At 43.2% G+C, this 26,525-nt stretch overlaps 2 protein-coding genes across 2 annotated transcripts; both read right to left on the bottom strand.

Moving 5' to 3' along the window:
* Positions 1-5,034: 5,034 nt before the first annotated feature.
* LOC104396503 (2-oxoglutarate receptor 1-like) lies at positions 5,035-6,009 on the bottom strand. The gene has a single exon (XM_010006350.1). The coding sequence runs from the start codon at positions 6,007-6,009 to the stop codon at positions 5,035-5,037; it is 975 nt and encodes a 324-aa protein (XP_010004652.1).
* A 19,301-nt stretch (positions 6,010-25,310) lies between these two features.
* Positions 25,311-26,273, bottom strand: LOC104396502 (2-oxoglutarate receptor 1-like). Its single transcript, XM_010006349.1, is given in 3 exon segments — positions 25,311-25,597; positions 25,600-26,176; positions 26,178-26,273. Coding segments are annotated over 3 exon segments (960 nt in total).
* Positions 26,274-26,525: the final 252 nt, after the last annotated feature.

Genomic DNA, 26,525 nt, shown 5'->3' with positions numbered 1-26,525 from the left:
CAGCCCCTTGGCTTCTTCTGCAGGAAGTTCTTCTGCAGGAACTACACCTTCTGTCATAGTTGTGGTACTCAGTAATTAAAATAAAGGCTGAAAATTGATGTGGTTGCCCACTGTCCCTCCACTGGTGGATTTGGATAAAATTCAGAAACCCCTAAAGACCTCATTTCCTTCTACTATACAAACACAGGATCTATTTTGATGTTGCCACCATCCCTGTGATGCTGGCCCAAGATGTCACAAGAATTTGGGAAAGCTTTATGTAACAGTTTCGGAATTTCAACACAACTTGTGGCTGTGGTCTGAACCCTTGTTTCATGCCCTCAGTCTAGTGCATATGCTTTCTTGCAAGTTCAGTCATCCTTGTCCCTATTCCTCAGGGTTTGCATATTCAAACCCACAAGCATCCCCTGAGATTAATGTTTGGGTAGGAGGTTTTATAAAGAGGAAATCTGCTGATGGGTCTGTGGGAATATCCTAGTTGGCTATTTGCATTGGATTTGTACATATAGTGAAAGAAATGTTACTGACAGTCATAGTTTTTAAATAAAGTGCTTAAATAATGGTGTGTGGAATTGAGGTTCAGGTTTACTCCTTGGGAATGGACACAGCCAGTAAATTGACAGAAGCTGCTTCTCCTCCACTGCTGCTGTCAGATCAAAGGGCATTTTGTATGCCCATCCTCATATGGTTACATTTCTAAACCAAATGTAGCCAGCTGACTTGGCTTTGTGGGTTGTTAGACAGTCTTTCTGTGCAGTGCCTTCCCTCCCCACAGCGGTGCCCAGGCATGTTGACCTGCCTCTTGTGGGATTTGCAGAGGTATCCCAGAGCACAGCCTGCCAGAGAAAAAAGAAAACAATATTAAAGAAGAGGAAGGCATGTGTGTATATCATATTGATTCAGAGAAGGTGAGAGTCTCATCAAAGTTGAGATGGGTTCTCCTCCTGTCCCCATTTCACTGGCCCTCATGCACTCCCATGGCCAGTGTTATTTAACATCTTTGATGGCGACATGGACAGTGGCATTGAGTGCACCCTCAGCAAGTTTGCTGATGACACCAAACTGTGGTGAGATCAACACACTGGAGGGAAGGGAGGCCATCCATCCAGAGGGACCTTGACAGGCTGGAGAGGTGGGCTCGTGCAAACTGCATGGTTTAACCAGGCCAAGTGCAAGGTCCTGCACCTGGATTGGGGCAATCCCAAGCAAAAATACAGGCTGGGTGGAGAACAGATTGAGAGCAGCCCTGAGGACCTGGGGGTGATGGTGGATGAGAAGCTCAACATGAGCTGGCAGTGTGCAATTGCAGCCCAGAAAGCCACCTGTGTCCTGGGCTGCATCAAAAGAAGCGTGGCCAGCAGGTGCCAAGGGAGGGGATTGTCCCCCTTTGTTCGGCTCTCATGAGATCCCACCTGGAGTACTGTGTCCAGTTCTGGAGCCCTCTACATAAGAAGGACATGGAGTCCAGAGAAGGGCCACGAAGATGACCCAAAGGCTGGAGCACCTCTCCTATTAGGACAGGCTGATAGAATTGGGGCTGTTCAGCCTGGAGAAGAGAAAGCTCTTTGAGGACCTCACAGTGGCCTTCCAGTATCTGAAGGCGCCTACAGAAAAGCTGGGGAGGGACTTTTACAAGAGCTTGTAGTGAGAGGACAAAAAATAATGGCTTAAAAGTGGAAGAGGGGAGATTTAGGTTAGACATTAGGAGGATATTCCTTACTGTGAGGGTGGTGAGACAGTGGAACAGGTTGCACAGGGAAGCTGTGGAAGCCCCATCCCCGGAAGTGTTCAAGGCCAGGTTGGATGGGGTCCTGAGAAGCCTGATCCCTGAAGTGGGAGGTGTCCCTGCCCATGCAGATGGGTTGGAACTAGATGATCTTTAAGGCCCCTTCCAACTCAAACCATTCTATGACTCTACGGTACACACAGCAATGATCCTAGGCTTTACTATTTGCTGTGCAAGAGCAATCACTGTTAGTTACCTTATGGAAGGAATTATTTTAGGAACTGTCATTTTTATTTTAATTACTACTGGGAATCAGACACCAGGAAAATTCTAAACTTGCTGAACAGAGTAATTCTTGTCCTCTTCTAGTACATTGTTTCCTCCTGCGCATTTGTGCAAACAGGTGCTGAGGTTTGAGGTATGAATATGGACCTTATAGGTCTGTTCTTCACAGTTTGTGGAAAAATCTGAGAAACTAAGATCTGGTTCATCCCCTTTCCAGCTCAGGATGATATCTGCCCAGAAAATTCCAGGCAATGATGCCAGTACTGAAGATATTCCAGGCATCCTGCATTTAGAAGAGTACATATCTTGGACATAAGAACAGATGAGTGTGCTGAGCAATTCACCCAGAAAATATCAAGTAGATCTGAAAGGGGACCGATGTAGAGTTGAATTTGAGGTTGCAATCAAAAACTACTCCAATATTGCTGCAAAAACAGATACAGTTTCTTTTCTATCTCAAATATCAGAAGAACCAGACCCCATGATACAGATGTTAAGATACAACTCAACTTGAGTTAATGAAACTCTTGTGTCTATATGCAGTAGAGGCTTAAAAGATAATGTATTAGTCTGATTCTGCTCAAAAAAACTTGATGGTTTTGTGATAGAATGCCCTAAACTGAAAAAAACCTCTAAGATGTCATGTTAATTATTGTCTTCTGATACTTGTTCAGCTCCCCCTGCTGTCTCAAGAGCAAATAGTTGTGAGCAGCGTTCTAAATGTGGTGAAGGTGTTGCTGCTCTTGGAGACTGGCAAAACCAACGCAAAATGTTGGCTGGGAGGCATGTCTTTACATTTTTTTTTAGTGTTTGTCTCATAGAACATCTTTCCAGGTCTGCACCTAAAGAGGTCATCCACAATTTGAGGATAGGTAACAGTCATGGGAGAGATCATGTGCTGTGCAGAAGTTTTAAAACTTGCCTTGACTAATAGCCAGAGGTGGATTAAAATCAAATGGGCTACTTCTGCAGGAAAATGGCTTCCTTCTCTGCTTTCTGCCAAAACTTTTCCTTCAGAGCCTATCTTCTACCCTATCCCAGACAAATGCTGGTTTTTTCCTTTCCTCATACTGCTCTTCCTATGTCAGGGATGGTTTCTTATTTCCTCTCATTCCCTTGGCAAGCCTGTAGCTTGCTGTTCCCTGTTGTTCTCCCCTAGCTGGCCATGAGAGAGGCTGACTGGGCTCCCCATGCCACAGAGGAGTCACAGGCTATCTGTCAGTCATGTGGGCATGTGCTTAATGAGAATGGTGGTCTGGTGGTCTTGGTCTGGTGGTCAGTTGAAGACCAGACCAAGCATAGAGATGTTGGATATGGAGAAGGGTTGCATGAGAGCCTTGCAGCAGCATGTGTTGCTGTTGATTAATGAGCGTTTCAGAGTGGAGAGCAAAAGTAATGAAACATGAAATAAGGCTGTTATAAAAATGTATTGGAGGATTCACACTGTGGTCATACTTTTAGGTTCTGAATATTATGTTGCTAATAGTTTTGTATTGCTGTTGGTTGAGGTACCACGGCTGGTCCTGGGACTTCTCTGCAAATATTGGACTCACATTTTCCTGTGAATCTATTTCTTTTTTCCTGCGAGACAGCCCTTCCTGCCTGCCATATGTGTTATTACCCAAAGCTGTGCCTCAGCTGGTATAACCAAGTAGATCTTCCCTGAGTAAAGAAATATGTAAAAAATATTTTCTATTGTTTATGTAAGGACTTAGGGATACAGGTAGATGAAAAGCTGGACATGAGCTGACAATGTGTGCTCTTGCAGCCCAGGAAGCCAACTGTAGACTGGTCTGCATCAAAAAAAGTGAAACCAGCAGGTCAAGGAAGGTGATTCTGCCTCTCTACTGGTGAGACCCTACCTGGAGTACTGTGTCCAGCCCTGGGGTTCTCAGCACAGGAAAGGCATGGACCTGTTGGAGTGGGTGCAGAGGAGAGCCACAAAAATGGTCAGAGTGCTGGAGCACCTCTCCTCTAAGAAAAGGCAGAAAGAGTTGGGAGTGTTCAGCCTGGAGAAGGCTCAAAGGAGACCTGATTGCAGCATTCAGTTCTATGATTCTATGATTCTATGCATCTGGCACACTTGTGCAGCTATTAACTTCTCTGGGCTAAAATTAATTCAGAAATCATGGTTATCTGTATGGAAAACCCTAATAGGAGTGGTCTTGTATTATTGCACTGTTAATCTTCAGGTGATCACTGAAGGCACTGAACATGGTCTTATTGTGTAAGCCCCATCTTTTAGCCACCTCTGGAGAGTGATCCATCCCACTCTGTGCTAGAGCTGGGCCTCAGCTGTGTAAGGCAGGCATGAACATTTGGATCTGTGTCTCATTAACTTACCTTTTATGGTCAATGGAGAGAAACAGGCACTTCTAGGTCATGATTCATCTTATCAAAATGTAGGCATCAAGGATAATTAGGTGAATCACATTCTAAAACTGGTTATTTCTCCTCACTATAATGGGAAATTACAAAGGGAAGACAAGGTGATTAGCTTATATGCATACACCTACCCTGTCACTGTCTTCAGGGAGATGACATGAACCTCCTACAGGTCTAAGACAGGTGTGATGAATTGCCCTCTGGAGGGACTTACCCCTCTCCATTGCTTAGGAAACAAGACAAAGGCAGGCACCCAGTTTAGACTAGACACTTTTGAGTTACTAAAATGAATTCATATTACTCCTACCCTGGACTATGTATGTCACTAATAAGCAACTATTTTTTCTGGAACTCTTGACCGTTCTCCAAAAGAAGTATCAAGGATTCAGGAAGCAAATGCAAATAAATTTCTGAGACATTTCACATTTCTTTTTTTAAAAATTTATTTAAAGCTTTTTATTTTAAATTACAAGTTTTCTCTTCTGATCATCAATTTATAACTCTGAAACATAGAACAGATACATTCTCCTTTGGCATTGGCAGGGTTAACTTGAGTGTTCTGGTGGCAGGGATGTTGTGCCTGGTTGAGACCAGGTTTGGACACTGCCTTCATAACTCTTTGGTGGCATCAATCTCTTCTACTTCAAGCTCTTGTTTGTCTGAAACTTGAGAAGTGAGAGGATTGCCTGCTGGAAGTTGTCTCCTGTCACTACGTAGAGCACTAAGTTTCCGAAAGTATTTAAGGCTGCGAGAGGTTTAGCCATGATAAACATAAAAAGGCTCACGTTCTTCAAGTGGCAGCTCACGGGATGCACACGGAGCTCCAGGTGAAGCCCTCGAAAGACGTGGAAGGGGAGGAAGCACACATAGAAGACCACCAGGAGGACAATGGCAAGTCTGCGGGCTTTTTGTTTGTAGCAAGCCCGCGTGTGGGGCCCGGTAGCCAAGGTGTAAATAATAAGCATGTAGCACAGAGTCACCGTCAACAAGGGCAAGAAGAAGACAGTGATGGTCAGCAGCCAGTTATACCACCGTGAAGTCTCAAGGTCCTCAGCAACAGGCAAGTCCGGGCAGATGGTCCTGTTCTGCATGCGCCTTGTGGCAATCAAGATGCCCAAGGGGCTGATGGCTGCCAGGGAAACCATCCAAACCACCACAGAGGTCAGCACTGCCCACCTCCGTTTTTGAACAAAAAGGCATTTAATTGGGTGGACAACTACAAAGAAGCGGAAGATGCTGAAGCAGCTAAGGAAGAGGATACCACTGTACATGTTGAAGTAGAAACAAAAGTGAACTAGCTTGCACATGAAGTCTCCAAAAATCCAATCATTTCCATTAGCAGAGTAGTGTATAAAGAAAGGAAGCGCGGCTAAATATAGTAAGTCAGTGATAGCCAGGTTTAGCATAATGATGGTGCTGCTTTTCCAGGGCCTCATCTTGACAAAGTAAACCAAAATTGCCACGATGTTCCCTGGGAAACACACCAGGAAGATCAGGCCATAAAGAACAGAGAGATAGACTCTCACCTGTAAGAAATCTTCATCCTTGCAGCTTGTCAAAGGATCTGTCTGGTCTGGCAGAGCACTGAAGTTGCTGGTGCGTTCAGATGCCATGTCTGCAGAAATCTTCTTAAAGCTTTATGAAAATCAGATGTTTAGTTTTAGTTGATTTGTTGGGACAAATGCATTCAGTTAAATCTTTTGTCACCGAGGCAAGTGTCTTATGTTTGACAAGGCCTATCAGAGGGAAGTAACAGGGATTTTCTAACATACCCAGCTCTGTCCTAGATAACCCAACTCAGATGTTTAATTTCCCTCTTCTCTCTCCATTATATCTAATTTTGATAGTGATTCTTTTACTTATGCTTTATTTAACATCCTACATTGAAGAAGACAGTTACTGCTTATCTGCAAATCTTCAAGAGTAGGAAGCACATAGAGTAGAGAACTAGAGAGAGTTTGGGCTTAGATTTTACAAAACTGTGAATTATTCTTAGCCTTTCAGAAAGTGGAATTGTACCCATATCTTTTCTTCATCAATCTCAGCTAATCAATGTTTTGTCCTCATGAAATCAGATGAAAACCAGAAGAGGTTAGGCTAAGATACAGATGTCAGAACCTGATACTCCCATAACCTAACAATCATAGCTCATTCCCTGAATATGGTCTTACTTCCTTGGAGTAATCAGAGTATAAAACTAGTATAAATGCATTTTTTTAAAAAATCAAGCTTCATAGTGGCATAAAACTGATCTAAACGATTAAAGACTGTTTCTCAAAGTGCAGAGGGAAGATGGAAAGCACAGATATTGAGAGAAGACACTGATCTTTCTTCCCATTTTGTGCAAATTGGATCTAGATAGACTTGTCTCTAAAATGGTTTCTCATCTGCCATAGCCAATTTGGATCTCTCCACAGTGAGTTCAAGACATAACCTCTCTGTAGTGTTTTAACCTGAAAGAATGGTAACCAAGGGTGAAAATCATCTTATCTTCAGATATCAGAAAGTGAGATGCTGAAAAGTGGAGCCAGTCCTCCTAAGCCACCCTTTATCATCAAGGGAGAGAAGCCATTTCCTCCAGGACATAACGTATCTTTCGATAAGTGAGGTTTCTAAGATAAATTACTTACTTTTTTGGCACACCTATTTCTTTCCATTGATGACAAAGGCAGCCCAAGGTGACTAGTTTAGACCTGGATGTCTAACCTTCAGATGTCTCAAGTGAGGCAAGAGCTGTACCACTGTGGGTCTTCAGACTCTCAGGTGAGCACCACTCCTCCAGATCCTAACCTATTCCATCTAAGAAAATACCTCTAAGTGACTTCATAAAGTGCTAGGCAGGGTACCATCAAGCCCAAATCACTCTTGTCCCAGAAACACAGTCTATAAACTAAATCAGTGTTTGATTGAACATCCAGGATGAAGGAATTGTATTGGAAAAAAAAAAAAATAATAAAAAAAAATAAAAAAGAAAGAAAAAAAAAGGAAAAAGAAAAAAAGGACCAAATCATACCTTATTTCAGTCCTGGGAAATGGTGTCTGCATTAGTTTTTGTTGTGATTCAGTTAACAGCATTTAGCATGTTAACTGTATAGAAGTTTCTGAACATGACAAATTTTCTCTGTCAAAGCCAGTCATTAAAGTTGGGACACAGCAGAAATTACTTGGTCACAACCGGGCAGAAAGATGGGTTTCACTTTATTACTCAGGAGCACATCAGAGAGAAATTTGAAGTGTCCCCACAATTTAGTTAAAACACTAATGATTTTCAACGTGAATGTTAGCTCTAGTATAGCAACTTTTCAGTCAAAGATGCATTAGGTAAAGGCTTTGAAGTTTGTTTTTAAAAATCCAAATTCGTATTCAGATAAAAGCTAGGGATACCTACATTTTCTCTCTTTTCTGCTGCTCAGGGATACCACTGTCATCCACATCTATGCCTCTCACTGGAATATTTTAAGTGAAGTTAGACAAAATTTTCAAGACTATTTGATTGACCCTCAGTTTAGTTTTCATGTTCTGCTGTTCAGGTCTTCATTGCAATCTTGAACCCTCCAAATTGAAAATGGAGAAATATTTCTTACCTTAAAACTTGCAATTCTGCTTCGCCTTTTGATACCTCTTTGAGCAAAGAGCACTACAAATAAAATATATTTATGTCTTCCTTACAGTGAAGCAGATTTTAGTACGGCTTTGCAACCATATGCAATCACTCCCTGTCAGACTGAGAATCCACGTGGCTGTAAATTAGGAAGTTGGTAGAAAACCTCTGTTACTGGCTCAGGTATAAGCTCTCAGACCTGGGTGGCTGCATGAGATCTCTTTTGCCCTCTGTCATTCATGCTGTCTCACCTTCAGTGGGCAGAACACACTTTGCCAGCAGCACTTTTGTGTGCTGAGGTAGACCTGTAGTATTCAAAGAGCAGCGGATCTCATTTAAATTAGTGTCTGTGTGCATGCATGTGTTTACAGAGGAGAAAATTAAATTTATTCTCCATTTCCTGTTAAATGAAACCTGATCACCAAAGTGAATAAGGCGTGTTGCCGTTTCAAGGTCAGGTGAAAAATGTTATGACATATTGTCTTTGTTAAAAAAAATGTTAACAAAGTAAAATTTTCATCCCACGTAAGAAATGGAGATTTCTTTTGGCACAATGTGCTCTTCAGGAGCTGTAGCATACTTTCTGCTTATTTGCTTGTGTGTGAATAAAATATCTACCGTTAAGGTTGACTGGTTATTACTGGGGTAGCTGAGGTTGCAGACATGTTTTCTTTCGAGTCCTTCCTTTTAGGCTTCATGATTCACAAGAGCTCCAATCCTCCATGCTTCTTGAACCAAACGACTGGTTCTGAGTAAAAATCTCATTATCATCCTTAGCTCCAGGAATGAGATCAAGAGAGATTATTACTGAAAATGTAAAAGCAAAAAAATAAATCATAGTATCTTGAGCTTTGAAACTGCAGGCTTCAGTCCCTGACCTTGCAACCTGGTCCATGCAAAGAGGCCCCAGCTGCCCAGTGCAGCCAGCAGCCTTGTGGCTTTGATGCATTTGATGGGTCCTACTCACCAATGAGCCTGATGATCCAGTATTAAAGGAGCAAGCTTTCATTTCTGCACATTACATATGTTAGTGCTGTTACTGAGAACCACACAGATAAGAATATTTTTAGTGTCTTGAGTCTCCTTGAGTGCCTGTACCATAGGCTATCTGTTTTGCTAATCATACTGCAGGGAAAATGTGACAGGGAGAATCAAGACTAGGGCAGCAGTAGTGTCTGAGAACTCACACGTTATCTATCTGTTACCTGAGGAAGGGCATCATCTTTGTTTCCATCTGACCAAGCTTTTCTCTAGGTCAATGCCTAGGGCACTTTTAAAAATTGTCCAAAGTTTCTCAATAATTGTAAAATACATTGTCATGTACCAACTCAGGCATCAGCAACTGTTTAAATAGCTATTACCCTGTTCCTAGACACTGCATGTGTCATTAGAAACGATTTGTATGAGGCTGTACTGTTATAAGCACAGAGGGAACTAATTATAGTTAGGGATCATTTAATGCATCCGCTACTTAATCCATTATATCCCTGAGCAATAGGAAACCTGTGCAGCAGTGGCTGGTATTTATCCTTCCTTGGCCATGGCAATGCCCTATGGGAGGCAGAAATGGTTTTCCTGGCACTGTAGCCCAGAACTGCCCATGATCTGGGGTCCTGGGATCTTGAGCAGGCTCTGGGATTGCCTCTGAGTATCTGACTCTGAGCAGGAAAAGAAAACACCCATTTTTAGACTGATTTCAAGAGAAGGTGACTGATAGGTCATTCACGCAGAGCTGCTCTGCATGAAGACTGAGCTGTGCTCCTTAGCTTACCCAAATTTTGTCTCATCATCAGCTGTAGAGACCATGTGGCTCCTGCCACCCCCCCGCCTCCCAGCAGCCTTCAGAAGGTTTCAGCAACTCCTCATTGCACATGGATCAGAAACATTGGCTTCAACTGAGGCCATGTGACTGGCAACATGTGTCAGGCACTTGGGAAATTAGGGATAAACTAACAAGGTGGACTCGCAAATATCTGATTTAAACCACTTGCCTGGCGTTGTATAGGATCTCTATGAAGACAGGCTGATGCTGAAGTGTGACTTTCAGCACTTCATTCTTTGGGCCTTTTCTCTTCACCAGCAGTTTCTCCACCTTATGTCCATGTACTTTTTAAGTCTGCCCACAGGTAGACCAATCTGACCCTTACCAAAAACGTGGCCCTTTTTGTGCTTTATGGCTATCCTCACCCTGCTGCCCCCTACACACTTTGGAAGGAAATAAAAAAATACCCTGTAGTTCTGCAGTTGGCTTAAGTGGATTTAATTGCAGGCTGCCATCTAGAGAGTTGGCAACACCAGCTCCCGCCTCTCGTCCTAAACCACGTTCTCAGCAGCCTCAGTGCATGTGCACTCATGGGATGTGTTGGATGCATGAGCTGATCAAAAACAAACCAGTTCTCTTGTTATCAGGTTAGCTTTCTGGCACTTTGGTGAGGGGCTATGGCTCCTCGTGGGTGTGTCGGCTGCAGGGGTTACTGGAAGGACAGGGACTGGACAGGGACTGACCAGGGGCAAGAGAAGGACAGCACAGGTGAACCAGCAGAGAGGTTGCATGGTGGGTTCCTGCTGTGGAGTGGTGTTTCTCTCGCTATTACTGGCAACCAGCCACCCTCAGCTGAAGCAGCTCTCTAGCAGTGCTCCCTCCAGGAACAACACTCATCTCTTGTTTCAACAGTCCTCCAAGCAGGCTGCACTGATTTTTCAGATGGGCTGTCATTTTCCCTAATTTGATGAGTATTGATTGGAATTGCTAAGACTAGTAATCCAAATGCAAAAAGCTAGTTATTTGCACCTTTCCTGAAACAAATATAAAATCCTACAGAGTTCATGTGTGTATATGAATGTTGCTCTTACTCACTGTATAGAAAGGAAACTAGAAAGATTCAGTGGCACAGTTACTAATCAAATACTTCCTCTTAAAAGGTTATACTATAGAATGGGTCAGCTATCACAGAGTGCATTATGTAAATAGGATCATCTTTTCACACTGCATTTTTCCTTCTGCAATTGTGGGGTGAACAGGGCACACAGGAGGACAGATGAGTTTGGACAAGTGGAGTTCACAATCTGTCTAAAATATGGAAGTGGAAAACAAAGTCCAATGCTTTTGTTTTGCTTTATTCTGTTAAATCACATCTGGCTGGTTGCAAACAATGTCTCTCTCCTCCAAATGGGCTTTTGCAGGCATTGGGGTGGAAGAGGCTTTTTGGCGTGTCTCAGCATCACCACTGAACTTAAATGTAATGATGACTCGAAAGTGTGAGGGTGCATAAGTCCTTCTTCTAGTGCAGAGGCTGTTCTTATCTCATAAAACCTGATCAAAGATCCACAGGCATGAGTGGAAGACTCCTTTCAGAGTCAGATCTTTGGACATGACAGGACCTGTGTGGAGCAGTAGAAATAGCAAGGATAGTTCTGACTAATAAGCATGCAGGAAAATAAGCAGTTTGTTGGGCAAGGGCTAAGCTTCAAGTGTTAAGAGCTTTCATTATGCGTTTAACTTTTGGTTCAGCAAACATGAATGGGCTATTTCCCTTAGCAGGCATAGATTCGTTTGGCTGATCTTACTCTGTGTGTGATTGAATATGTAATTACAGTTGTTACCAGACCACTGTCAAGAGATGCTCTGTTCTGTTGAGAATAATACCATGCGTCTTCATCACGTGGGGAAATGAGCTCCCTCTCTCCTTTCGTTTTCCTCCCCTCAGACAGACTGGTAAAGGCAGCGTTTTTTTAATCCCTAAATGCATGTTAACTCTAAATTAATCACAGCTTAATGCTTATGTAGGTAACTGAGACTGTTAACGAAAACTGGAAAGGAATATTTTTTACCTTAGGAAAATTGCATATATAATGTGGAATATAAGCAATGCTGCTGTCATGTCAGCTGAGCAGAAGCAGTTTGATACAGTTCCAAAAACAGTCTGTATGGATCTAAGGCACTACTTTATGGCTAATATTAGTCCTTGAAGTGAATTGGTGCTCATTGACTACAGGGCATAGAAGACAAATTCTGCTGCAGCCCTTAGGTGAGTGTTGAACTTTCAAAAGGTGAGTTGCCCCACGGGGAGTGGGCAGAGGAAAGACAATGGGACCATTTGCCTGCTGAAAGCCAGTATCTGCTCAGGTACTTTGGTACAGCACCAGCAAGATCATAAACTGGTGAATAAAAAATGCTGCAGGAGCACCCAGCTATGAAGTGGCTTTAAACACAGCAGCTGCACCAGTTAAAATTTTCCCAGCAGACGGTAAAAGCCAAACTAAACTCATCCGAGATGTGACAACAGTTGTAATTGTTTTAGGTAATGGGGCATTTCCTGAAAATAATGCAGTTTAGTCGGTCTGAAAACAGAGAGGACCAATTTGCTGCCTTGTTATTTCGGTTGGGTTTTTGTGTAGGTTTTTTTTTTTTCAATTCCAAGATGAAACAGCCTCTAAACTCCTGTGAGATGAGATGTACCCCCTTGGCTTCCAGTGATGCGTCAGCTCAGGCTTGGGCAAAGGGTGCTGTTAATGTGGCCTCCAGTGTACAAGCAGGTTTTCAGTCACTGCAGATACATTCTGTTGTGGTGCTGTTGCTCTTGTAATTTGTTTGCAGGGAGCTATGGCTCATGAAGGAAAGTCTGCCCTTTGCCTTAGGCCATTCTAATAAAGCTTTCTTTTCAGAAATTTGCTTGTACAGTCACAGCCCTCTACACATGAATTTAATATGCACAAGCAAAGACGAGCCTTTCTGTTACCCAGACACCTTCTCCTCAGCTAATGTGAGCACTCAGCTAATGCCTGGCTCCTGGCAGAAGGACCCTGAGTTGCTCTGTTACTGCCCAGGTCTCTCCCTTGGGGCCCAGCTTCCACCAGATTAAATTCCTCCTGTACTTTGGAAATGAGCCGTTCCCAGTGGGACTGGTGACAAGAGAAACACAAGGAGATCAGCCATTTTGGATGCACTTCATATTTTAAAATAATCATTTGCCTCCCATTCTTATACTATTTAATGCTTTTCTTCACACAATCACTAAATTTATAAACTGGTAAATTAGTTGTTTGCATTACTAGGGCTTGTTTCTGATAGGGCAAGGTAATTATCAGGTTCACTATCATAAAGCAATAAGCAGAAATCATTCTCAGTCAAAGTGAAATTATGAGGTTGCTTGACCACAGCAACAAAATAGACAGAACTAGAAACCCACAAGGAAATGCCCTGCAAATTGTCACCTGACCACAGAGTCAAAAGTCTTGCATTTTTCAGAGCAACCTCCTTTGCTTTCAGGCAGAAGGCTATGCAGACAGGGAAGGTGTTCAGGCTCCTTGTCCCAGACCCTTGCTATTCCAATGCTTTTGGCAGAGAAACCTTCCTACTAGCATGTAAGTGAAGGCAGTTCCCTCCGCTCCCTCACTTGCCCAGGCTGCTCTGCCAGCTCCATCCCAAGAGTCATGCATCTTCTCTGAACTTGAAAGGGTCTTGTGCTCTTTAGATGATACTTTGGTGCTAAGTTTTCTTAGTGAATTGAACGGCTCTCCAACTATTCCGACTGGGGGGAGATGCAGATTGTTGAAGTAGCCTTCACAGAGATAATTAATGCAAAATGAGACTGTGGAATTAATTCATTTAAATTTTTTTAATTATTTTTTTTTAATAGAATATTTTCCTCTCACTATTTTGTGCTCCTCTACATCAAATATGTGCAAGGGAGGTGCTCTCCTCTGCAGAGGCATTCTCTTGCTTTGCCTTTCTATGCTACCTGTCATGAAGTGCTTCAAGGCCACTCAGGGCTTTGGTCAGACCATCTCCTTCCAAGCTTTGCAGGATTTGAACCAACACAGCATCAGCCTTACCCACCACACTTGGATCAGCTGTGGACCTCTTCTGTAAGGTGACATATCATGTTTGTTTCCATCAAGGCACAAGTTTCAACTAAAACAGCAGCACTTCATTAAATATGAGTGATGTTTTATCATTTTGAAGACAGAGCAGCAGGCTGACTGGGGTTTTTTTATAAAGTCCAAATGCAAAAATTGTGGAGCATTGGAAAATCAAAGTCACATAATTCAGAAAGCAATATTTTGCCCCCATCTGCAGTGGAACTGATTACTGCTGCAGCAGGGTCTTCAAAGGGAAATGCCTAGTAAAGCAAGAGAAGAAGGTGTGTGTGTCGGTCTCTCTACCCAAGCATAGAGGTAGGAAAAAGCAGTTAACCTGGCTACCTTCACAAGCTCTATAAACCCAGTGGTACAGAAAAATGATGCAGTGTATATGTGTTGTTGTTCTCAGAGCTGGTACTGCTTGTTCTAAATACTGTGACAGTATCTATTAAAGTTTGCAGTAGTAGGGAAACAGGGAAGAAATCATATCACCACAGGACACGAGATTACACTTGTCAAGTAAAGACAATTAGAAGAAGCCCACTGTGCTTGACCCTGGCTTTTTTTCATATTTTTTTTTTTCTTTTTTCTTTTTTTCCTTAAAGTGAACTGTTTAGTAGTTGATGATAAAATGAAATGATACCATGTGGTAAAAGGTTATAATAAATACAAGGCCCTGCGTGTTCAGGCAGTTTGGGGTCAGGCTAGCCACTGCTCTGCATTTTGCCAGCATACAAATCTCCTGCTTTGTATTGGTGTGGCTAATGGCCTGCTGGAACCTGAGGAGGGAATTGTTAAGCAGGCTTTTGCATCAGATTTTGCACATCATGTTCTACGGAAGTGCAAACTGATGCGTTTCCACCGGCTTTGAAGCCAAGTTAATCCGCCCCAGCAGAGTATCTAATCCATCGGCTTTTGTGGCACAGTCACTGCAAGGAGCCAAGAGCAGACATCTCCCCTCTCTGCGGGATTGTTTTGGTGCATGCAGAGATCAAAGATACTTGTCCTGAAATCCTGTGTCTGGATTCAAAGGGGTTTTGCCCATGGCATTGCAAGATGCAATGAAAGGAAGGAAACTCCTCAGGATATGCAGTCCATCTGCTGCCCCGCGCAGGGTCATAGCGTTGGCAGTCCCAGCAGATGCCTTTCCAACCTCTTCTAAAAGCTTCTCTCTACCAAAGTACTCAAGAGCACAAGCCTTACGAGAAGCATCTGGGAGAACTGGGGTTGTTTAGCCTGGAGAAAAGGAGGCTGAGGGGCCTTACCGCTCTCTACAGCTACCTGAAAAGAGGTTGTAGCCAGGTGGGGGTTGGTCTCTTTTCCCAAGTAACAAGTGACAGAACAAGAGGAACAGGGATAGAACAAGGCCACAAGTTGTGCCAGGGGAGGTTGGATATTAGGAAAAAATGTCTTCACTGAAAGAGCTGTCAAACATGGAACAGGCTGCCCAGGGAAGTCATTATCCCTGGAGGTATTTAAAAGATGTGTAGATGTGGTGCTTAGGGACATGGTTTAGTGGGGACTTGGCAGTGTTGGGTTAAAGGCTGGACTTGATGATCTTAAAGGTCTTTTCCAATGAAAATGATTCTATGATTCTACTCCTCTGCTTCTCTGTTCCCACAGGACACGTTTCCTCATGTCTTACAGATTCCCAACCTAGCCCCATCCTGCTTTCCATTCTTAATTTTGGCTACTGGTCACTATCTTCTTTCCTCCAGTGCTGCTTCTCTGAGATCAAACAACTCCTGATCCACAAACATTTGGGGTTTTTTTAAATTTTGTTTAGTTTGGGGTTTTTTTTCAACCTCTGTTCTGCTTCCTATACAGCAGGTCTCCTCCTTCTTGAAGTACAGCTTTGGGCCAGACAGAGCACCTCAGGAGACACGTCACCAAAGCAGAAGTGTTACTCATCATGCCTGGCAGCCTGTGCTCTTCTTTCCGTGCCCCATCCTGCTGCTTGCCCTTTTCACAACAGCACAACACATTTTACTGATGCTCAGCTTGTGACCTGTGCAGCCCTTCAATTCTTCACTGCCGTGCTGCTGCCCAAGCAGACAGTCCAGATTTGTGCAGTTTCCATTATTTCCCTACAAACACACATTTTGCGTTTGTCCCCATTGAATTGCATCCTGTTTTTTTTTTTCATTTCTCCAATTTCTGTACATTGCTTTGAATCTAATGCTGTCTGCCAGCATGCTGGCAGTCCCCTCACTTGTCATCTGCATGCTTAAAGCATATACTTTTCTACTCCATTGCCCAAATCACTAGTGAATATAGTAAGAGTGAGCTCCCTGCATAATCTGGACTTGGATGGAAAATTTTGTCACGCTAAACAACCTAGAGCTGGGCCTTGCACTTCTCTCCTAGAAACTCCCACCAGTTTTATCTGTGCCTGGAGGAGCATCTCAGCCACAGCTCCCAGCAACACTGGCTTTTGTGCAAAATCTGAGAAAGTATGCCCAATATCAAGTTTTGTGCCTCTTGTGTCTCCCCACCAGAGCACTTCAGAGAGAAAACTGCTCCATTCAAATGAAGTAGCTGAATGATGCTGGACCATCTCAATGGAAGATGAAGCAGCCCCCCCCCATCCCACCACCACCAACTCCCTCATTCTCTGTCTGGGACTGCTTGGCTGGCTGGGTAGCTATTCTGGATGCTGCCTGCTTGGTTTCTACCCACATTTTTAACAGATTTAAGATGTTCACATGATGCATTTTGATTCAATTGATTCAGCAGTTTGCAGGGGAAAAGTATTCTGTTCAGAAATTGTTTAATTAGCTCAAATCAGCATGTCTGATTTCTTCCCAAATGAACTAGGTACAGAGAAGCCAGCCCTAATACAGGAAGAGAAGGGACTTCTCATACCTTGGGTAGGGTGATTTTTCCTAATTCTCTCCCTCAGCATTGGCTGTACACAGACAATCCTCAGCACTAACATGGCAGCAGCTGGAATGAGCTGAAGTTTCCTGAACAGCAAGGGGAAAATGCTGATCTCTTTGCTAAGTTGCAGTGAAGTATCTATCGAGTTGCCTCTGTGTGCCAGGCTAGAGGATGATAAATCAGGCTGCGCAAGGAATGGAAAGAGGAATTCAGCAATGATACAGTAAGTTCTTTGAAGACGTTGTTGGGAAGCTGCGTAGTGTGGCATTTCATCCCCCACCATATCCCAAGCTCACAACAAAGGAATGCTAGTACAAAAGTCTCCATCACCCACCTGAGAACAGAAAGGTTTAGGGTGGAAACTTGTGTTGATGAGATGATGCATTTGATGGACCATAGAAAGACAAGGAGGACTTACTGTACAGCTGAAGCCTAGGACATGGTTTAAGCCTTGTTAAACCAATGGAACAGCCTTGAATTTCTCTAATGGCATAAAAAATCTATACATGAGGGTCCCAGAGTAAAGGTCATCTCTCTGTCTTTAAATATTTTTAGTTCATGCAAGCAAAGGAAATTTTGTACAAAATTTAACATCAACTGCTGCCCTGAGGCAACTACTTGGTGAAAGATCACAGCTGGTGAGATCCATCAGTTCTTCACCAAATTCAGCTTTTTGACTCTCTGCAAAAGAGGTTTTTTTTTACTTTTTGCCTGCTGTCACAAACTTTTGTAGAACAATAATTCTTCAATAATACACTTCTTTTTTCTTAAGAGTGATAAAGACAGATATTTGTGTGCTGTATCACTTAAACTAGTTCTCCCAATTATCATGGCAAGGACAGTCAGTAGAAGTATTGATAACCACAGGGCAGAGAAATCTGGTATTTTGAAATAGTCTAGTGGACACTAAATGTGGCCTTGTGCCAAATTCCAGATACCTCTCATTAGCCCATGCTGGCATCCATCAGATCTATCATTCACACCTTACAGTACTAGTCAGGTAGAGAACATATAATTTAACCTAACTTGGCATGGCTGTGTTTTAGGATTAATATTTCTCCCTTTGCTCCCAATACTGCCTTGAATATCTCTTTGCAATGGATTAACATGCCTTAATGCAGCTGCCTGAAGGGCTCCTCTCTTTGGCTCATTAGGGCCACAAACATCACCCTTCTCTGGGCACACCTCCTGTTTAGCCTTTGATGTAACAACTGTGGAGACTACTGCCTGTAGAGTCATGTTTAACCCAGTTCCATCAACTCATTTGGCTAGAGAGAGAGTCATTGCCACCCACAAGACTACGTGGGACCAGCAGCTGGGACCCATCCAGAACAGAAAGACAATATGCCTTTCAAAAACCCACATCTATTTAGGGGGAGACAAGAGAGCACAGCTCTTGCTATAGCAAACATTGTCATGCCTGTCGTCCAAAATACAGTTATTTCAACCTTTAATTATCCTTGCTGTGAGAGGCATCCCCACTGCAGGAAAGCCTCTAAGAGCTCAGTTTTTTGGTGGACCTTCCTTGGTTCTTACCTCTGCCAGCATAAACAGGTTACATTTAAGAAGACCATATTCAACCCTTGCTTAGCATTCAGCTTACAAAGGTGGTGCTTCTGGGTAGATCTGAAACTAAATTAGGAAATAAACTGAATTGCCTTGGCTTTCCTAGCACTGGGTTTGTTTACTCAGTGTGAAAGCCTACTTTGAGAAGTCGAGTAAGTGGTGAGAAAATATTTTTGCAGTGCCCTTATCTGCAATGCAGAGAGCTTCTTGAGCCATTCAGGCTCACCTGCAGATAGATCTGCTCTTTCAGGGAGAGCAAGAAGAGGAAGAGATGTTGATGCCTCCTGCAGCAAGGTTCAGAGAACCGGCCTGCATTTCAGCAGTGGAGAAGTGTGTGAGGAGAGAATGCAAGGCATTATTTCCTGCAATGGTAGTGTGGTCAATAACAAAAGAGAGATATAAACCCACAGTTTGATGTTTCTGGCCAGGCAGTCAGGAGGGGATGAATTCACTGTTGCCCCAAAGTGGATAAACTCTAATTCCCTATATTTATCCTTTCTAACTGTTTGATATACTCAATTGGCTTCTATCACTGTTTGTAAGGTAGCATCTCTAGGGGCAAGATCAGCTGTATTTGATTTATGATTTACATGTTTATAACCATGATGCCACTCCAGCTGTATTTGATTTAAAAATACAAACCAGAGATTGTGTTTCTTCAGTGAAAGTTGGATCAATGCTCCCACCTTGCTCTCACACATGGTATGAACACAATTTTGTTCTTCCTTTTTCTACTCTCTGCTGCTTCTCCTTTTCCAAATCACTTTCCTCGCATACTCAGGATTTCTCACGATCATCCAATTGCTGGAAGAGTTTTGTCTACCCTCTAGAGGGCATTTGAATTACTGCAGCACCTGCAAGGGCTGAGCTGCCGGAGTGCAGGAGGCTGCAGCCCCTTAGGCACAGCCTGGGGTTACTGCAGGATCTGATCTTCAGGGTGTTACCAGCAAACACGATGCCCTATTGCTGTCCTTCCTCTCCGTCAGTGAGATTCAGTTTTGCTTTTTGGGAAAAAGGATGAGGGCTATGTATGCCAGAATTTTGTTCTGGTAGAGGAACAGATTTAGATTTTCACTGGTGTTTTTGGCCAAATATTTAGCTCTGGTAAGTAAATATATCTGTATTAATCATGTTAAGTCAAAGTGAGGATGGAAATTTAGAACATGTATGATAAAGCTGCAGCTTAACTCTATCTGCCCTTCTACCAGTAGAAGAAAAGTGCTGGCATTGATACTGAAGCAGAGCACAAGCTGCTGGATCTGAACTAGGGTGTGCTGGGAAGGAGCCTGGCCCCAGCTCTGAGGTGTGTTATCTGAACCCCTGTGCTCTCCCAGCTCCTGCACACAGAGGTGGTGAGCAGTGATGCCCTCCTCTTTGGGTGAAGGCAGCTCACTAGATATGGAACCTCTTTCTGACCTTTGCACCCCAGTGACAACTTCTTGCCCTGCGGTGTGATGCACACGTCAGCCTGAAAAGCTTCCCTAAATGCTGCTGATATTCCATGTTAACCTGCAATTAAAAAAAAATAAAAAAAAATATATATATTTGATACAAGTTTGCAAATGGGATGAATACAGCTAATTACTGGCTGTTGGCAGAGGTGACACACAGTGGTAGCTAAACCCCTTTGGCAATAAGCACCTGGTCCCTCAAAACCTTCTGTAAAGTAAAACAGAAGAGCTCCTTCCACGGATGCAGGGAATGACATTGGGGATGAACCAGGGCCTGACTAGTGCAGACATTGCTCTAACTCAGTTTTTACGTTACTGAAGTGCCACAACTGAGAACAATCAAGGCTCCCATGAAAATCTTACACTAAGCCTAAAATGCACTTTGTAAAAGCTCTGGGCTAGGAACTGATCTCTCCCTTGCTTGGCTGCTAATTTAGTTTGTGACCAGGGGCAAGTCACTTAACTCTGCTGTGCCTCAGGTGCATCTCCTGTAAAACAGGGGCGATACATAAATATCTCAGAGCAGTTTCCTAGCAGAAAGGTAAATGTGAGGAAACTCCTGTAGGCAGGTGCTGCTGCCTTGTCTGTTAAGATAACTTCCCGTTGACAAAAAAGCATCATGAAATGAAAGGAAAAGGGAATTTTTAAAAAAAGAGATTCATTGCTTGCAATTGTTGTACAGGGCATTTGTGTGCCTGTCTGCCTGGTCATCTTCATTATTGCTGAGGCCGTAAGCGATCGGGCCAACCTGGCTCACTCAGTGGAAAATTGCCCCTTTAGGATCGTTTGGGGCTACAAATAAATCCACCCATAATGCTTCACTGCTTTGTGCCAAGTCACCTCGCTTTTCCCCAGCTTAACGGATCTGTAACTAAGACCAGAAAAGTATTTTAAGGTTCTAGCAATGATGAATTGAACATACTCTGCATTATACTTGCCTGCAGCTGCCTCAAAAAATCATCTTCCCTCTTTTGTGTTTTAAAAAACTGGCATTTGAGTTTATTTTTTACTTTAGAAAGACACTTATCCCAGTGTTTACAAACTTTACTTTTTCCCCTTCTTGGCCCCAGAGTCCAGCTATCACTAAAAGCTGGAATGTGTTTTATCTCCTGCTTTTGAAGCCATCTTACTCACTTTGCCCTCTGCTGCAGCACTCAGTAGGCTCAGGACTCGGAGTCAGCAAGATACCTTAGTCAAAAGTACTGCTCTTTCCCAGTAGCTATTCAGAAAACAGGCATTGAAATACACTTTCTTTAGGATAAACATTTTTATTCCCCTCTTAGTCTTGGTTGTTGGGCCTTTACATTGAAGTGGCATCAGCTGGCATTGTTGAATGCCTCTGCTGTCAAAAAACATAAGGGAGCTTTAAGGGAACATACAAAAGTATTTTCCTTTACACCTCTTCTCCTTTTCTGCTGGCAGGGAAAGGCAAAAACAGTTTGGGGCTGGTAGGAGCCGAATAGTGATGTGCTCATTTGTTGTTTGCTTGTCAAAGTTTAGGCTCACTCAACCTTCATTTTCAGAGTAGAAAAATATTGACAGATGGAAAGTCACTCAAAGTTTATTCTGCTTGTTTAGCCTTGTCAGCGAAAGGACAACAGTTATCTGAGGTCTAAATGACTCAGATAACTCAGGTGAGCCTGGCACTACCCTCCACTTCATGTGGTGCATCACAGTTACCCTGTGCAGCAGCACCCCAGATGTGCATACCAGTACATTGGGATAAAATTGTAGCCTTGACATCAATAGCCAACACAGACCTTGGAAGAGCAGATCACTCTCAAGCTATTTTAGCCTTTCTCTCTACTAGCTATTTACCAAGATAGTAATTTTGATGCCACATGCAGTCTGCTTTACACTCTCTTCTTAAGTGGTCAGTATTACACAAAATTTCTTGAAAGGCTGATGGGTGCAGCTGGATTAGGGCAGATCTTTCAAAAATGCTTTTTTATGCAGAACATGATAGTCAGTATTTTTGCTCTCTGGAAGGTTTGAGTACCAGGACACCTTTTTGCTTTCATGTCTTATGGGAGGATATGATTAGGGGAAAAAAAAATTGTCTTCCCTGACAATTAAGGGTAGAAAATAGCTCTGCTGCAACCTGTGACACTATGAGAGTCACTGTGAAGAATAAGGTTTGACATGTCTACAAAAGCAGTCAGCAATTCCAAAATTTCATTTTTAGTATCATCAGAGTTGACATCCCCCTGAGAGATTTACCTTGCAAAGTTGTTCTCTTGGTCCCTGTGTGTTCCCAGGCAGAGCACAGCTTGCTGGTAGGTACTTGAGGTGGTGTGACTGTCTTTGCAGACAAGCATACCAGAGACTTTGGATAGAAGCCTGCTTATTGGAGCATAACTATGCCATGAATTATCCTGCAATAGTGTGGTAATTTATGTAGCTGTGTTGTCACACTTTATACAGAGCTTGGAAAGTGTCTCCTGTTTACTGCAGTTGAAGCACTTACCCTTGTTTCAGCAGTAAACTTAGCAGCTGCTAAAAATAGAAGCTGTTGAGATGTCATCTTTCACAGTAAGCAAAAGGAATGAGTCAGATGAGATAATGATCTCTCAGCCCCAAAGAACACCTGAGCAGTCCTTGAATGCTTTAAAATGCCTGCATTACAGTTGAGTTTTTCTCCCTTTTGACATTGCTTCACTTCTCTTGGAGGCTCTTGTCCCACCAGTGAAAAAAAAAAAAAGCATTCCCTGATCTACTTTTTGACACTTTAAAATCAGCTAGTTTAGCCTAAACTGAATGAAGAGAGGTGGTGGACGACCAAGTCAGGTAGGAAGCAGACAACCAAACAACAGCTGCATTAAGGAAAGAGGGAAGGAGAAGGCAAAAAGATAGCCCCTCTCCAGGTCACTGCAACTGTGGGACTGTCACCCTTGTTGCTGTCAGAGATGGAAAGGCTTGAAAAGTTGCATTTCAGTTTTTACTTTTAGCTGCTCCATTTTCAATTGTTTCTGTAGTTGTATTGTAGAGCTTCTGTTTGTGTATGATAAGCTTGGCTCTGGCTTGCGAAGGAAGAGCTTCTGAGAACAAGAATTAAAAATGTTCTGATAGAGGAAAAAAGATAAGTTTTAATCCACTCCTTCAGATGTGTATACGTAAGTGGTAGCCAGATCTTCTGCTTTCACTTATGTGGATGAGGAGAGTAATTTGTGCAGTGCATTTGTACATTTTGCCCATGTTGGAGAGCTGGGATGTTACGCATCTAGGTCAGAAAATATTTATTTCATGTGAATTGTCTTGTGTATTTGTGTAGCTTGTGGGTTTGAATCAAATATGCTTATGTGAAATCAAGTAGCTTGACCATGAGTGATCACCATCTAGTGGCAACATGCAAAATGCAGATTGACAACAACAGAGAAGAGGACAATCTAAAACAGAAAATAGGTCAAAAAGCCCATGGCACTGCTTTGAATTGATGTACCTGATGGCCAAGCCTCTACCAAATAAAGTATTTTAAATACCCACAAGGCATATCAAAACACTGCAGTGTCATTGTCCTGTGTAGGTGTGGCACCTGTGCATGGCTGCCTGTGTGCCCTTGGGGCACAGTGCTGACCCTGGAGGCTGCCCAGGCTTTGCTGGCAGCTTGCTGGCTGCTGCTGGCTGGCCACCAGCCTGAGGCTCCTACACTAGTGGTGGGGTGGATGAGCTCTGGTGCCGAGGATGTTCCCAAGCACCACTTGTTTTACTAGCACCAGTGTTGCTGGCAATGTGTGCCTCATTACCTTGTGGGCAAAAGGGACCTTCAGAGGTCTGGCAGGCTTGTGCCTCTCTTGCACAGCACCTGGCTAGCCTGCTCCTAGGGACACATGGCAGTGGCAACACCTCCTGTCATTTCCAGTGCTTCACCACCCATCCTGAGAGAAGATCCTTTCTAATATCCACTCTTGAAGGGTTTAAAGACCATTTAGTTTTCTGTTCAGTTCCTTCCTCTTTGGTTGTTTCTCTGAGTGCTCTTACCATGCTGCTTTCATCCTGTTCCTTCCCTGAAGGGCAGCTTCCAAGGCTGAACACAGTGGTCCTACTGGCTGCAAAGGGTGTAAGGGCTGCTTCAGACACCTCACATGTTATAGTCTTATTTATACATCCCAGCATGGCACCTGCCTTTTTTTTTTTTACCACAGCAGACACTTGTCAACCCACTTAAACTCTTGGCTCCTGTCCAGCCTGTGATCCACAGTGACCACAGATCTTTCTCTGCCAAACTGCTAGCTAAATATTTTTTTCATTTTGCATTTTTATGGTTCATTATTTCTGTTTAAACATAGTACTTTGCACCTCTCACTGTCTAATAGCATCCTGTGCGTTCTCTGACCATAGTTGCAATTTATCAACGTAATATTGTCCTCTCAGCTTCATGTAATCTGCAAATACAATAACCAGACTTTATTTCATCATCCAGTTTGTTAATGAAAACACTAAATACCCCTAAATTGAGGGCAGTCTGCTCAAATCCCTGTTCAGCATCTCCCCCTACTCTAATAGTAAATCACTAATAGTTTCCTCCAGACTGTTTCCTTAGCTTACACATGTCACATCAGACAGTGTCAAAAATCCTCTGGAGTTAAGATATATAACGTCTTCTTTTCCTTCATGTATGAACCTGTTAATTTGTGTTGTACAAAATCAGAATGATCTGGGGTTGCACATAGCTGACAGATCCACATTGGCTGGTACTCACCTGTATTCGTCTTCTCTAGACTTATAATCTGATTGTTTCAGTATTTTTCTGAGATGGACTTTAACATGACTGTTGCTTCCTGGTTCCTCAACATTGTCCATACATATCATTATATATATAATCTGTCTCCTTTTATGTCTGTCTGTCTGTCTGTCCACCTGTCCATCTATCTATCTATCTATTTATCTATCTGGATATGTACTTGTATGTACTTTGTATGTCCTCCTCTGGTACTCCTCTCATCCTTCCCTAGGCCAGCTCTGAGATTTCAGCATTCAGTTCCTCAGTGCCCTATGATAAACTTCATCAGGTCCATCTCATTTGAGAGGATCTGGTTTATCTAGATGCTTTCTAAATAAGTAATTCAGTAATTCAGTGGTTTCAGCAACCGTGACAATATCTGCTGCAGTAATAAACAAAGCACTACATCAGTGACAACACTGAAATCAATAGAAGTTCTTCTCATGTCCAAACTAAGTTCTCCCTATTTCTGTAATCAACCACAAAGCCTGAAGCAAAATAACCCTGTGTTTCCCAAATATCTTTGGAAACAGTCTGGTCGGGTGGCTTTAAACTCCACCTTTGAGGTGGCTTACAGTCTTTTGACTCCCTGTTCTTTGGTTGCTAAGAGAGGTATATATAAACCTCTTCCCAAGACAGCTCTTTGACAAGTGCTCTACTGCAGGGAGAGGGAGAAGCCAGCTGCAATTCATGCCACTGTAACCACACACCTGCCTTTACAGGAGCTTACAGCCCCAAAGCCATCCTTGGTTTGCTGGGATTTCTTCATTACTTTAATTGGCTTTGTGACTTGGTCACACAATTTTTGCTCCTGGGCTTCTGGACCTATTTCCTTCACTTACACCTTGAAAGACACAGGATGGCCTGCTGGAAGTTACCTCCAATCATGACATGAAGTAATAGATTGCCACATATGTTGAGTGCAGCCAATGGCTGAGAGATGATACAGATGGAATGGATTTGGTTCTCCAAGGAGCAGCTGATGGGACACAACCATGGTTCAACCTGAGCCAGCAGAAACACACGGACAGGGAGGAAGCACACATAGAAGACCACCAAGAGAACGATGGCAAGTCTGCAAGCCTTTTGTTTGTAGCAAGCCCCTGTGTGGGGCTGGTAGCCAAGGTGCAAATAATGAGTGCATGGCACAGAGTCACCACCAGCAAGGGCAAGAGGAAGGCCAGGCCAGTCAGCAGCCAGTTGTACCACCCAGTTGTTCTCAGGTCTTCAGAGCTGGTCAGGTTGAGGCATAGGGATCTGTTTTGCACTTCTGTGGTGGAGATCAAGAAGTTGACAGGGCTGTTAGCTGCCAGTGAGAGAATCCAAATGGCTGTGCAAGCCACCACTGTCCACAGCTTCCTCTGGAGGTAGAAGAACTTCATAGGGTGGACAATCACCATGTAGCAGAAGGCGCTGAAGCAAGTGAGGAAGAGGATGCTGTTGTACAGGTTGAAATGGAAGCCAAAGCAGATGAACATGCACATGAATTCATCAAAGATCCAGTGCTCCCCATTAGCATAGTAGTGTGTCAGGGAGGGAAGGCTGGTGAGGTAGAGCAGGTCCGTGAGCACCAGGTTCAGCATGATGATGGTGCTGCTCTTCCAAGGCCTCATCTTGAAGCTATAAACACAAATCACAATGACATTTCCTGGGAAGTCCACCGAGAAGATGATGCCATACGTAGCGGGGAGGTAAAAAATTCTTCGGACCAACTTCCACAACAGTGCAGTTGGGAAAAACACCTTCAGTGTCTTGCCAGGTGGTGGGGTTGGCTACGTCATCACTTGTTGTGTTCATGTTCTTTTCTTAGTGCTTAAGGAGGAGAGAAATATTTGGTGTTCACTGACAGGTAAGACCTTCCTGTAGCCTGTTAAAAACAAGTAATAACTGCATCTTTCCCTTCAGCTTCCCATCAGTGCCACTATTAGGTTGCCTGTATTGAATAAGGAGAGGCCTTGGTGCTTAGGTGAGAAGCCTTTTATCATATCTATACAGAAATACACACAAATTTATTCTTAAAATATTCTCAGGGAAGGGTCTGCACAGGCA

This window comes from Chaetura pelagica, unplaced genomic scaffold (genome assembly GCF_000747805.2).
Source record: "Chaetura pelagica isolate M959 unplaced genomic scaffold, ChaPel_1.0 scaffold29, whole genome shotgun sequence".
NCBI lineage: Eukaryota > Metazoa > Chordata > Aves > Apodiformes > Apodidae > Chaetura > Chaetura pelagica.
Note: the sequence above shows the minus strand (reverse complement) of the source record. Positions and strands in the feature narration are given on the sequence as shown.

What these genes read in the sequence shown, in the direction of transcription:
- LOC104396503 (XM_010006350.1), bottom strand. Translation starts at nt 6,009, where the DNA reads ATGGCATCTGAACGCACCAGCAACTTCAGTGCTCTGCCAGACCAGACA.